General features: G+C 58.9%; 4 protein-coding genes across 4 annotated transcripts; 2 read left to right on the top strand and 2 right to left on the bottom strand.

Moving 5' to 3' along the window:
* Positions 1 to 1,220: 1,220 nt before the first annotated feature.
* On the bottom strand, positions 1,221 to 1,529 carry PtA15_16A332 (uncharacterized protein; the record flags this gene model as incomplete). The annotated part of the gene is made up of 2 exons (XM_053164012.1): positions 1,221 to 1,300; positions 1,457 to 1,529. The coding sequence occupies 2 exons, from the start codon at positions 1,527 to 1,529 to the stop codon at positions 1,221 to 1,223; spliced, it is 153 nt and encodes a 50-aa protein (XP_053027979.1).
* A 1,192-nt stretch (positions 1,530 to 2,721) lies between these two features.
* PtA15_16A331 (uncharacterized protein) lies at positions 2,722 to 3,458 on the top strand (the record flags this gene model as incomplete). Its single annotated transcript, XM_053164011.1, has 2 exons — positions 2,722 to 3,083; positions 3,170 to 3,458. The coding sequence occupies 2 exons, from the start codon at positions 2,722 to 2,724 to the stop codon at positions 3,456 to 3,458; spliced, it is 651 nt and encodes a 216-aa protein (XP_053027978.1).
* A 2,017-nt stretch (positions 3,459 to 5,475) lies between these two features.
* PtA15_16A330 (uncharacterized protein) lies at positions 5,476 to 5,742 on the bottom strand (the record flags this gene model as incomplete). Its single annotated transcript, XM_053164010.1, has 1 exon — positions 5,476 to 5,742. One exon carries the CDS (start codon positions 5,740 to 5,742, stop codon positions 5,476 to 5,478), a length of 267 nt encoding a protein of 88 aa, XP_053027977.1.
* Positions 5,743 to 6,424: 682 nt separating this feature from the next.
* Positions 6,425 to 9,668, top strand: PtA15_16A329 (uncharacterized protein; the record flags this gene model as incomplete). The annotated part of the gene is made up of 9 exons (XM_053164008.1): positions 6,425 to 6,451; positions 6,525 to 6,683; positions 6,801 to 7,163; positions 7,403 to 7,580; positions 7,746 to 8,064; positions 8,113 to 8,677; positions 8,825 to 8,928; positions 8,996 to 9,135; positions 9,235 to 9,668. 9 exons carry the CDS (start codon positions 6,425 to 6,427, stop codon positions 9,666 to 9,668), a joined length of 2,289 nt encoding a protein of 762 aa, XP_053027976.1.
* Positions 9,669 to 10,756: the final 1,088 nt, after the last annotated feature.

Below are 10,756 nucleotides of genomic sequence, written 5' to 3'. Positions count from 1 at the left end.
CTTCGATGAAGGGAATGTTTAGTTGGAAGATCAGCACTTTCGAGGAGTGTCACCTTTGATTACAGGGGTGGACTGGTTGAGCTACGAGTTACAATTGAGACTTGATTCTGCCAAGGCATCCTTGGACCTTCACCACTCGCCGATGGTCCTTTTGGAAACCTCAAGGGCTGGCCGAAGGTCAACTGCGCCTTGAACTCCGGCGTAATCAAGATGGTGCAGCGCGAGATCTTCGCCGAGATGCCCATCATGCGACCCTTCTCAAGCATGCCAGTCTCGACAGAGATGTGGTCGCTTTCTTTGTGTAGTACAACATCTTTCATTTCAACGCAAGCTGGACATCGTCGTCAACCAATATTCGTCTACACTGACCGTCGTCAGAAGCGCAAAAAAGGGGCGTATGGAGGCGCATAAGGTGTGCGTTGAAAGGTTGGCGTTCTTTGTGGTACAGGGAAGGAGTTTATAAGCTTGCGTTGTCTTTGACAGTGGACCGTGGACCACAATTTCTATCAAGGAGAGAGCAAACAAAGAATACAAGAGTCAGTCCGAGCTTATCTATAATCCGAGTGAAGAAAATAGGGAGGATGAGTGAGGGCACATTTTTGTTGGGCTGTTCCCATTAGAAAGTCAAAGCCAATGCTGAACATGAACGAGCCGGTAAAGATGGCCGAGAGGTAAGTCGAGTTACGCTTCATGATCGCGTTGTAGGTCATTCTTGTGACCTTCCGATTTTTTGCGGGGGCCGTCGTGCGAAGAGTTCATCACTTTACCTGTCTCTGTTTGCTGACAATCATTGGATCCGTCGTGGCGGAAGGGTCGGTGTTGCGGTCGCTGGTTCCCGGACGTTGAGATTGGTTTGGTTTGGGTCGTTTTGCGCTGGTTTCTGGATGCAAGAGCGATGCTCGGTTTTCTGATCAGTCGGGGGCGAGGGTGGCTGGAGAGGTGGGTGTGTGGATCTGGTTTAATTCTCGGCATTCGACCGGCAAAACCTACGCAGTCAGTCTGCCGGGTGGGGCGCCGGCCAGTCAGTAAAAGGGTTTAGGCCTCAAGCTTGCGAGTGCCCGGCAGCAGACCGGCATATTTGTGGGCGATCGACTATGCTGCCCTCATATCCATGCCACCGCAGTGTTGACCGCGAGAGACCCTTGGGTGACCTTTTGCGCGGCAGCTCGTTGTCAATGTCAGCCTGAAGGATCCAAAATTCGGGCGTGTGATTTCTGGGACTATGACTGGCGTTCCTCGCGGCGACAGGCGGCGACATGGACATCGGTGGCCACGAAACTCGCTACGCCAGCCACCTTCACTGTTGGAAGCGTTAATGGTTGAATCCAGACGGACAGAAGAGTCTAAAAGGGCTGCCACCTCACCAGCCCAGCCCCGTGAATTTTCCGCATCCACATCCGGAAACTACAAACCTATAGCATCCCGCTCGCAAAAATCAACCAAGGATTGAACGGACCTACCTGCGATGTGCCACTTAGTTTTCCTTCTTTGCCTCCTGCTTCGAGCCCAGCTGCGCGCCGCGGTCCCATCGTCGGGATTGGGTGGTTGCGCCACAGCTCCGGCCGGTCAACAGCTTAACTGCCTGCGTGCTAAGGACCGTGACCCACTAGTAATTGCTTTCATTATGTAATTCCCGATCACTCAGTCGCAAGGATCAATCCAACTCTTGCTCGCTTTCAATAACCAGTTTCCATAAACCCTTGAGCCTTATCTGCCGCTTCAGTGTTGCTTTTCAAGAGTTGGCCGAAGTAAACTGTACAGTGGTCAAAATGAAGAAGCTCGGATGGATTGCCATTCAGCAGACTCGGACACGGCAGGACACGGCTTGTCTTAGCTGGTGTGGCACTCTCAATCGCCTCAGTGGACCATGGCAAGGCATGGGATTTGGTCAGGACGTCGTCTTACTTCACAAGAGGGACACGCTTTCATTTCTTTTTGAGACTCTTATCAAAATTGGGACCATATGTGCAGGTCTGGCCTGCGCGCGCCACAAGGGAAAAAGAGATCCAGTGAGTTGAGTGGACTCGAGTACACAACGCTTTAGTACCATTTCAAAGATGTGCCCAAGTAAACAAATGGAAGTAGCAAGTGGGAGTATACCTGATTTACAGGTGCCATAACGGCATTGAAAACGGACTGCTTACTGTAAATTTTCTCCAAAACGATTGCTTCGGAAACTCAACAATTGATGGCCTTTGTTCATGTTGGCGCTTGGTTTTGGGCATCAACCAGAAATATATGTATAACTGGCCTTAGAAGCCGTTCCATGTACTAAGCAGAAAGCTCTCTGAAATCTTATGTTAGCAATGCAAATGTTTGGTGCGGTGAAACGATTCTTTTTGAGCTTGCAATCGCCCAGTATTTGGCCTGATAAATCGAGTGTAGAAGTGTAGCCAACAGCAGGAAAACTCTCCTCGGGAGAAAGGGCCCCGCCGGGGGTCGTTGGCCGGTGTTTGTGTTTGTACGCGCTTCTTTTGGAACCTTAATAAACCGCAACGATTTGTGCTCTCTGTTTGGCACAAGCTGAGCCCTCAGCTTGTGCTGCTGCTGCACCACCATTCTTATTTAACCCCAGTGCTCCCCCCAGGGGAGGCTCGATTCCTCCCCCTTTCTCCCTAGCGAAGAGCAGCACACCCCAACATCGGCCAAGCCCCATACCCACCTCCCACTCATCTTCTACCACTCCACCGCATCCATAACCACTCTCTCAATCCCGAAGAAATGCCTTTGTTCAAGGGGAAGATGCGCGAGGAGGAGGACTCCGACTCAGACGAGTCCTTCCACTGTTGCGGCAGGCCGGAGGACCTGCTTGAAGACTTCCGATGCTCGATGGAAATCCCCAAGCCAGACGGGAACGAAGTACGCGTGCCTGACGATCAAGAGTACTACCTCTATTCGGCAGGCCTTGAACGCCTGAATTCCCCCGCCCATCGACCCAAGCGCGGCTCCTGCTCCTCCCTCCACGCCATCCCGCGCTGCTCGACGGTCTATTCCTCTGATTCCGACCGCACTCGGGTCGCGAGCCCTCTGCTCATCATCAAGACTGACGATGCAGTCTCCCCACCCGCTTCACCCGAGACGAGGTAAGCAGAAAGAGCGACTCGCTGGCCCTTTCCTGGGGCCTCCTCATCGATGGAGTCTTGCGGACATTGATCCGGTTCGTGTGCAGGACGGGCCGATCCCAGCCAGACACGCCCAGCCAGCCTTCCAGGCCCAAGAAGTCGACATGGAAGATCCAAATCGCCCGCCCCCAGAGCTTTCTCCGCGTGGCGCTCAGTCCCGCCGACGATCGCCCTCCGAGTCCCGAGCCTTCGTCCGCCCAAGTCTCGGCCCTCGACGGCCCACCATCTTCGACATCGGCTCTTCGGCGACGGGGAATGGTGTTCGCCCCAAGCGGCCTTCCTGAGCAGTTGAAGGAGTTGGCCGAGACTGAAGATGTAGACGGAAGTGGTACTTGAACAAACGGCCCTCCTTATTTTTTCATTCTTTGATTATTCTCTCCCGGTTGTCAGTCAGTGCCAATCCATGTTACACCATCCCACTCTTGCACCTCTTGTTATTCATATCTGCGCTCCTTCACATCCACCTGAAGCTGTCCTTTGTACCACCACCGTTCTGTTATATCTATCCACCAAATGTGTGCCATTAAAAGGACTATAAAATTGGACTATGTTTGTAAAATGTATATGTGGAAATGCTATTAATATCATTGAATGAATACTACTTGTCTCTCAAAACGGAACACGACAAGCTTGGACACTGAAGTGACCAGCGTGGACAACCTTCCAGCTCTCTTACTCAGCCGCTCCCATTGGAGTGCTCTCCAACACCAACGCTGATAGCTAAAGGAAATTCCAAGAAGGACCAACGACAAGCATTGGCAGATCTCTCGCCTCCAGCCAGACACCAGACTCCCTCGGGCCACCACATCGCCTCCAGCTCGGGGTTGGATCACCTAGCTTCGGGTCATCGTGCACTGAAAAGCCATCGTTTCCGGAGTTGCAGGCCTCTCGATCCCCTCTGCCCTTCTTGCGGGGCGCGAGAAACGGGCTTCCATTTTACGAATCTTCTTGGGAGGAGCTTGCGGCGGCTCAAGATTCGATTCGACGCCGAGAGACGCGGCATGGTGCTCAGAAACCGACGGGCGGAGGAGGCAATTTGCCGCTATCTCCGTGACTCGAGGAACGATTTTCTCGATGATCTGCATGTTGTTGGTGTCCTGTGTTATTTTTCCTTTCTTCATTCCTCTATTCCTTTGTTATCATTTCTTGAGAATTGCCATGTCACTAGCGGCCACGCAGTTGTGTTAGGCTTTCTACTCTGCAACGTGGATGTTACTCATAGTGCAATGCCTGATGGCCAAACTTGACTAAAAAAAAGGGGGACGGGTCCGCGGGGAAGGATGGAGAAGGGACCGCCTTCGTTTTCTCAATGGACCCTCTTCCTTTTTATCGGGCCGATCTCGTCTCCTTGGGCGGCGGCCACGCAGCAGAAAAGTCCTCTCGGACCGATGCGACAGGCCGGTCCGAGCGGAACGACCCTAGGCGGATCTCTTGTATGGGACATAGACTACTGATTGCCAGCCTGTATGTCTTCCTCAAGTTTCTACATAGATGTAGCAATTGGACTGAGATGAATGATGAAAATGGATACATATGCAGATAGCAACTGCGATGTGAGTTTTTTTTTTTTTTTTTTTGGCCTCGGGTTGCTACATACGGGACAGCAACCCAATTGCGCAGGACCCATGGAGGGGCTCTTACAGACCCGGAGCCAAAACGAGAAACACCAATCAGCTCGAGAGCGCACCCCGACATCTTCCGTGGCTCTGACTCAATGTGCAACACTGATGCAAATAGAATGTTGTGGTATCGCAGTTGTATCGAATAGGTAGCAAACTAATGGCGTGTTCTTATTGCAGACATTGGGTCACTTCATCTGTCCGGGGCAATTGTTTGATGATGTTGTAACCGACACCTGAGGACCTCAAGTCGCGAACTAGAGAATCAAGAGTGCAGCATGCAAGCTGAGAGGTCAGGCAGCTGCTTCCAGAGCCACTCGACGCTTGAGTTCAGAGGCACCGGCGTTACAGCGGGGCCGAGCGAGAAGCCAAGGTCGTCCATTTCCTCGACGGACAGGTGATTGAAGACTGTCCGATGGTGGGATAATGATGGGCTGGCGTGCGTGTTTGTGATCGGGAGGGATGTGGCAGCCCTTGAGGAGATCCTCCATTCTCTGGGTCCATTTGCGGAGGCTCCTGACTCAGCCTCTGTCGTTTATGTAGGCGGCCGCGAGTGATCTGCGGAGGTGGATCACGTCACTGCTTGGTTCCGGCTCGCCGGGCGTCGTGACTCGTGGGGGGATACTGATTTGCGAGCCAGATGCTGCTACTCAAGTCAGCACCATTAGCAATCACATCACAGGCAAGAGCTGCTCACCCTGGCGGGAGTTCGAATCCTCGATCCCCCTTTGGGCCTAGTCTCGATCTTTGGGGTTCAAGTCCGGGGAAGCTCGTGAGATGGGTGTTCTCTCCAGCCAAGAAGGCCGTGAGAGACTCGGATCATCTGGGACCACGACTAGCTGCATCCAGGCGATGGGCGACGCGAGAGTGCGTCCAGACACGGCGCGTCGCGCTGAATGGGGCCTGGGCGTGCTGAGGTCGAAGCCGGCTGGCTCGAGACACGAAGCGATGCTGGACGAAGCGGCAGAGAAAGCCTGCGATGGCGGCCTGCGAGCCGCCATGGTCGCCCCGAGCCCCATGCTGTGCACAAGCGGCGTTATGTAGCACAATATCGTTGCTGTGATGACATAAATATGTGTGTTGTTTTGCGCCATGCAGAGCACACGGAGAGCGCCCTTGGCTGTGAGACAGCTGGGCCTTGTTGGACGGCCGGTGCGACGCTCCTACGGGCGAGCGGGACGTGCCTTCGGCCCCGGCCGCCCGCGCGACAAGCCCGGCTCGCCGCCGACGCTCCCGTGCAGGGCCCTCCCCCACTAACACTGTTGTTGATAGCGCGGGGGCTGCTGGCTCTCGGGAGGCCTCTTCGGATGAATAGGCGCTCGATACTGTCCTTTCCATCGCTGCCCTCCTCGCTCTGAGCCTGACATTCTGACCCCTCACTATCCCTTATTTTTTTTCTGTTTTCATTGTTATCTTGCACTCATTTTAACTGTTCTTGGGTTCGTGTCTCTCCCAATCTCTTACAGATCACGGGTTTCTGGTTCCATGGATGACATGTGGGGTAGGCTAATTGGGGAGCACAATTCCGATGGTTGAGTTGAATACATAGTGGCTTGTCTCTTCTGGACCCTTCCCCTGGGGGTGGTTTGTGTTTCGCCCAGGGGGGGTTGGCTTATGTATGTCCAGTCTGTCTGCTGGCGAATGCGATCGATCGTCCGCATACACTGATCATCTCCTTCCGCAATGAGTCAGCCAGTGCCCCTCGAACTGGTCAGTCCTCCTGACCATCCTACATAACCTAATCTCTTGACACTCACCCAGCCCACCCCGCACCCCCCACCAGGACATCGCCGCCCTCTCGGCCGAGATATTCGGCGAACAACCACAACCTGCAAACGACCAGATGCAACTCGACATCGACTACCCCCACCAGCAACCAGACAGCCTCGACGCACTCTTCAGCCACACAGACGTCTCCCAGCTCATCCACTCACTCCTCCAGGCCAGCCTACCACCACCACCACCAGCCACCATCGACCCAACACTCAACCCCTCACCCCCCCACTCGCCACAGCCCAGCCTGCGGTCAGATGCATCCACCTCCCAACTCCCGCCCCAGCAACAGCCAAAACCAACATCACTCACCCCAGCCAACATCAAGATCTCCTCCCTCGACCAGCTCGCCAACCCCCCGCCCGGCCAGCAGCCCAACTACCCCTGGTGGACCATCATCCGCGCAGCCATCATGGGCAGCCGCTACGGCATCCTCAGCCGCGACGAAATCTACGACGCCCTCCAGCGCCGCTGGGCGTACTTCCGCTCCACCTCCGACCACGCCACCCGCGTCTGGAAGGCCGCCGTCGGCCACAACCTCAGCGTCAAGGAGTGCTTCGTCAGGGTCCATGTCGACGGACAGAAAAACACCAGCTACTACATCGTCGACACCGCCGTCGACCCCGCCAAGGGAAGACTCTCCAAGTGCGTCCGCCCCTCTGCCCCACCATACCTCACCGCAGGAGATGCTGACTCCCCTTTTCTCGGCTGGTGGTTCATAGAGCCAAAAACTCGACGACAGCCGCGGCCGACCGGATGGCGATCCCAACCATCACCCGCAAACTCGTGCTGCCGGCCGGCTTCGATCTGACGATCCAAGCACGCTGGTCGCCGGCGATCGCGGCCATCCGGAATGCCAAGTTCGGCTACCCAGCGACGCCTCCACAGCAGCAGCGGGCGCAGAACGAGCGCCGGTCCGAGCCGGAGAGTGGGGCGTCGACGACCGAGTCCGAGACGGACTCGGACGACACCGCCACCGAGGCCGAGCCCCTGCCCTCCACGTCCAGCAGCCGCCCCGGCGGATCCCGCCTCGGCTCCTCCCTCAGCGCGATCATCGAGCCCACTGGCTCCCGCCGCCAGCAGCCCCCGCTGCCGCGGCTCGCCTTCTCGCGCTCCCTGTCCAACGCCTTGGTCGCCGCCCCGCCGCCCTCCCGTCGGCATAACTTGGCCGCCCGCAATCCCTCCTCCTCGACGCCGGCCCGGCCCCCTCGCCCCCCTCGCTCATCCGCAGACCGTCCGCTCCAACGAAGGGCCCCCTCGACTCCCATCCCCGCATCCCCGCCGCCCGACTTCTCGCCCGACTTCTCGTCCCTCCAAGACCACGTCAACGCCGCACTTGCCGACGTCGCCGCCTGTCTCCCCGACATCATCCCCCACAGCCCCGAAGCGCCTCCCGAAGAAGATGCTGGCCAGCAGAGCATGATGATCGACTGCCTTTCGTCGATCTTCGACCCGCTTCCGGAGATCGACCTCGCGGCGATCCTCAAAGAGGCCCAGATGGAGATCCAGGACGCCGCGGCTTCCTCCCAGCCTCCTCAGGCCGATCCTCTGCCCGCGGCTGCTGAGATCAAGGTCAAGGAGGAGGAGGAGGAGGACAGCATCGTGCCGACGGCGGCCGACTTCGACCGCCTGCTGGCGTCCGTCATCGACGAACATGGCGGGCCCCCGTCGCCGCCCGCGCCGGACATCGACGACGGTGCGGTTGCGGGAGCGAAGCGGACGACCGAGCAGGCCGGGCTGGACGCGCTCCTGCAAGGCCTCATCGACGAGGCCCAGCTCCAGCCGGCCCTCGACCCTGGGCCCTCGATCGACGAGACGCCGGCGGCCGTCGAGGCCTCCCTGGAGGCCGAGATCGAGGAGGCCCTCCAGCGCGCCGAGGCCGCCGCCCGCCTCGACACCCAGCTCACGGCCTCGGGCGACATCCCCGTCCACCCTGCGCCCGCCGACATCCCCGTGCATCCGCTGCCCTCGGAGCCTCCGGCGCCCGTCGCTTCCCGGACGCCGAAGCTGCCGAAGCCGCGCCCGGACCGACGGGCCCCGCTGGCCCGGCCGCCCCGCCCGGCCGTCGTCCGGCCCACCCTGCTGCGCTGTCTGCCCCACCCCCCCGCCCCCGTCGCGTCCAGCGAGCCCTCGACGCCCGACCGACGCACCCGCGCATCCGGCGCGCGCACCGTCGGCCGCAGACTCAACCTCCCCCTGCCCTCCGCCCACACCCGCCCATCGCCCCCCGCCTCCGCCCCCGCCCTCGGCGACGACAACACGCTTGCGCCCGGCTTCCTCGACGCCGTCCCCGTCGTCTGCGTCCACAAGCCCCGCGCCACGTTCCCCGAGCTCGCTAAGGAGGCCATCCTCGCACACCCCTCGGGCAAGCTCACGGCCGCCGAGATCTTCAAGGTGCTCGAGAAGAAGTACCCGTGCGTCTCCCCCCCCCCCCCCTCCCCCCCCCGTTGCTGTGTGTGTGCTGATGGATAGGGTGGGCAGGTATTTCGTCGACGCCGCCGAGTCCTGGAAGGCTACCCTCCGCAACGTCCTCACCTCCCACTCCTGCTTCGTCAAGATCCCGCGCCCCGCTGACGCCCCCGGCCGCGGCGACTGGTGGGCCACCGTCGACCTGCCCCTCTGTACGTCCCCCTCCTCTCTCTGTCCCCTCGTCTCCCTGTCCCCTCGTCTCCCTGTCCCGCTGACATCCGTGCGGCGTTCTCTCGGTCGTGGGGGGGTAGGGAAGCGCAGACGGACGACGGCCAAAGCCAAGCAAGACGAGGACTTCGTCGGCCGCCATGCCCGCGAACATAGTCGCCGCCACGCTGGCCCCGTCGGCCCGTCCGGCTCCGGCGCGCCCTTGCCGCGCCCCGAGCCCGCGCCGCCGGCCCCCTCGCTGACGGACGCTACCGGACGGGGCGACCTCCTCGTCCAGGACAGCCCCATAGCGTCTGATGACTCGCTCAGGCTTCCGGCGCACGACGACCCGCTCATCGACCCGCTCATCGACCCGCTCATCGACCCGCTCATCGACCCGCTCATCGACCCGGCCTTCGACCCGGCCTTCGAGCCCTTGCTGAGGGAGCCGTTCTTCCCCTTCGCGGCCCCGCTCCAGCCCCTGGCCTCCCCGCTTCAGCCCCACCAGCAGCAGCAGGGCAATCGCATCTCGACGTAGTCGCTCGGCACCCGGACTCTTCTCCCACCCCCCTTGCTTTTTTCGGGGCGGGCGGAAACCATAGGCCCCCCCCGCCTCCTTCGTTGTTTTCTCCCCCCCCCCCCCCCCCCCCCCCCCCCCCCCCCCCCCCGTCTGCTGCGTCTGCTCCAATCATACACATGCTTGGGCGCTCGACGGCCGCTTTTTGTGGCTCTGCTCCGGTGTCTTTTTGGGGCCCGGGCTCGCTTCTGGTGGGTCTGGTGTGTAGAATGATTCACGTGACCGAGCTTAACAAAGCCTCACTGTGAGAGCCCCGAAGGGGCAGCCCCGCAGGGTCTCTGTCTCACAGAGAGGCTTACCTGCAAAAACCTGTATCTGGCCTGAGAGCCCCAGGAATATCAGCCTGTGTATCAGGCTTTTTTTTCACTCTTTTCATTTTTAAACATCAACCATTGGCCCGTTGAGGTCGTCCTTCTGGACTTAAGAAGTGCTTGGGAGTGTGCTTCTTCTGATGCGATTTGGGCCTTGTAGCTGCTGATATAATGCCTGATCCTCCCGGTTGGAATTTCCAATCATGGAGGAAAAGTGGCCGTGTAGGGAGATTTACTGTGCAGAACTGTACAACTCTATTAGTCATCTCAAAGGATTCTTGGAAAGTGAGCTCCTTTGAGCCAATCTCCAGCTCATGGGAGGGGTGGCATGCCTACCACCAATTTGAAGAGGAGATGCGGGTCTTTCACTGGGTCAAGAGGCCAGCAACACGCCCTCTGGGAAGTGGGGGATTTGGGGGCACACTGTTGGCCACCTGCCAAAAACACCAGCTGCACGCGGGGCCCTCACGCTAGGAATTGCGGTTTGCTCGCAAGTGCCTCCCTGACGGGAGGCCGCACTCGCTTCACGCCCCTGCCCCCCGGCAGGCAAGGGACTTGTGCTAAGTTTGTCACCTGACGGACGCGGAGGGTGGGGAGTGGTTGGGCTTAACAAAGCCTCTTAAACGGGGGTCCCCAAGGGACTCTCCGCAGGAGAGGCTTGCGCCCAACGTCGGCCACGTGGCTGGAGCACTTTGTGAAACTTGGATGAACTTCTTCCTTGTGGGAATGAACAGCTTG

Source organism: Puccinia triticina, chromosome 16A (genome assembly GCF_026914185.1).
Source record: "Puccinia triticina chromosome 16A, complete sequence".
Taxonomy (NCBI): Eukaryota; Fungi; Basidiomycota; class Pucciniomycetes; order Pucciniales; family Pucciniaceae; genus Puccinia; species Puccinia triticina.
This window is presented reverse-complemented; position numbering and strand designations above follow the sequence as displayed.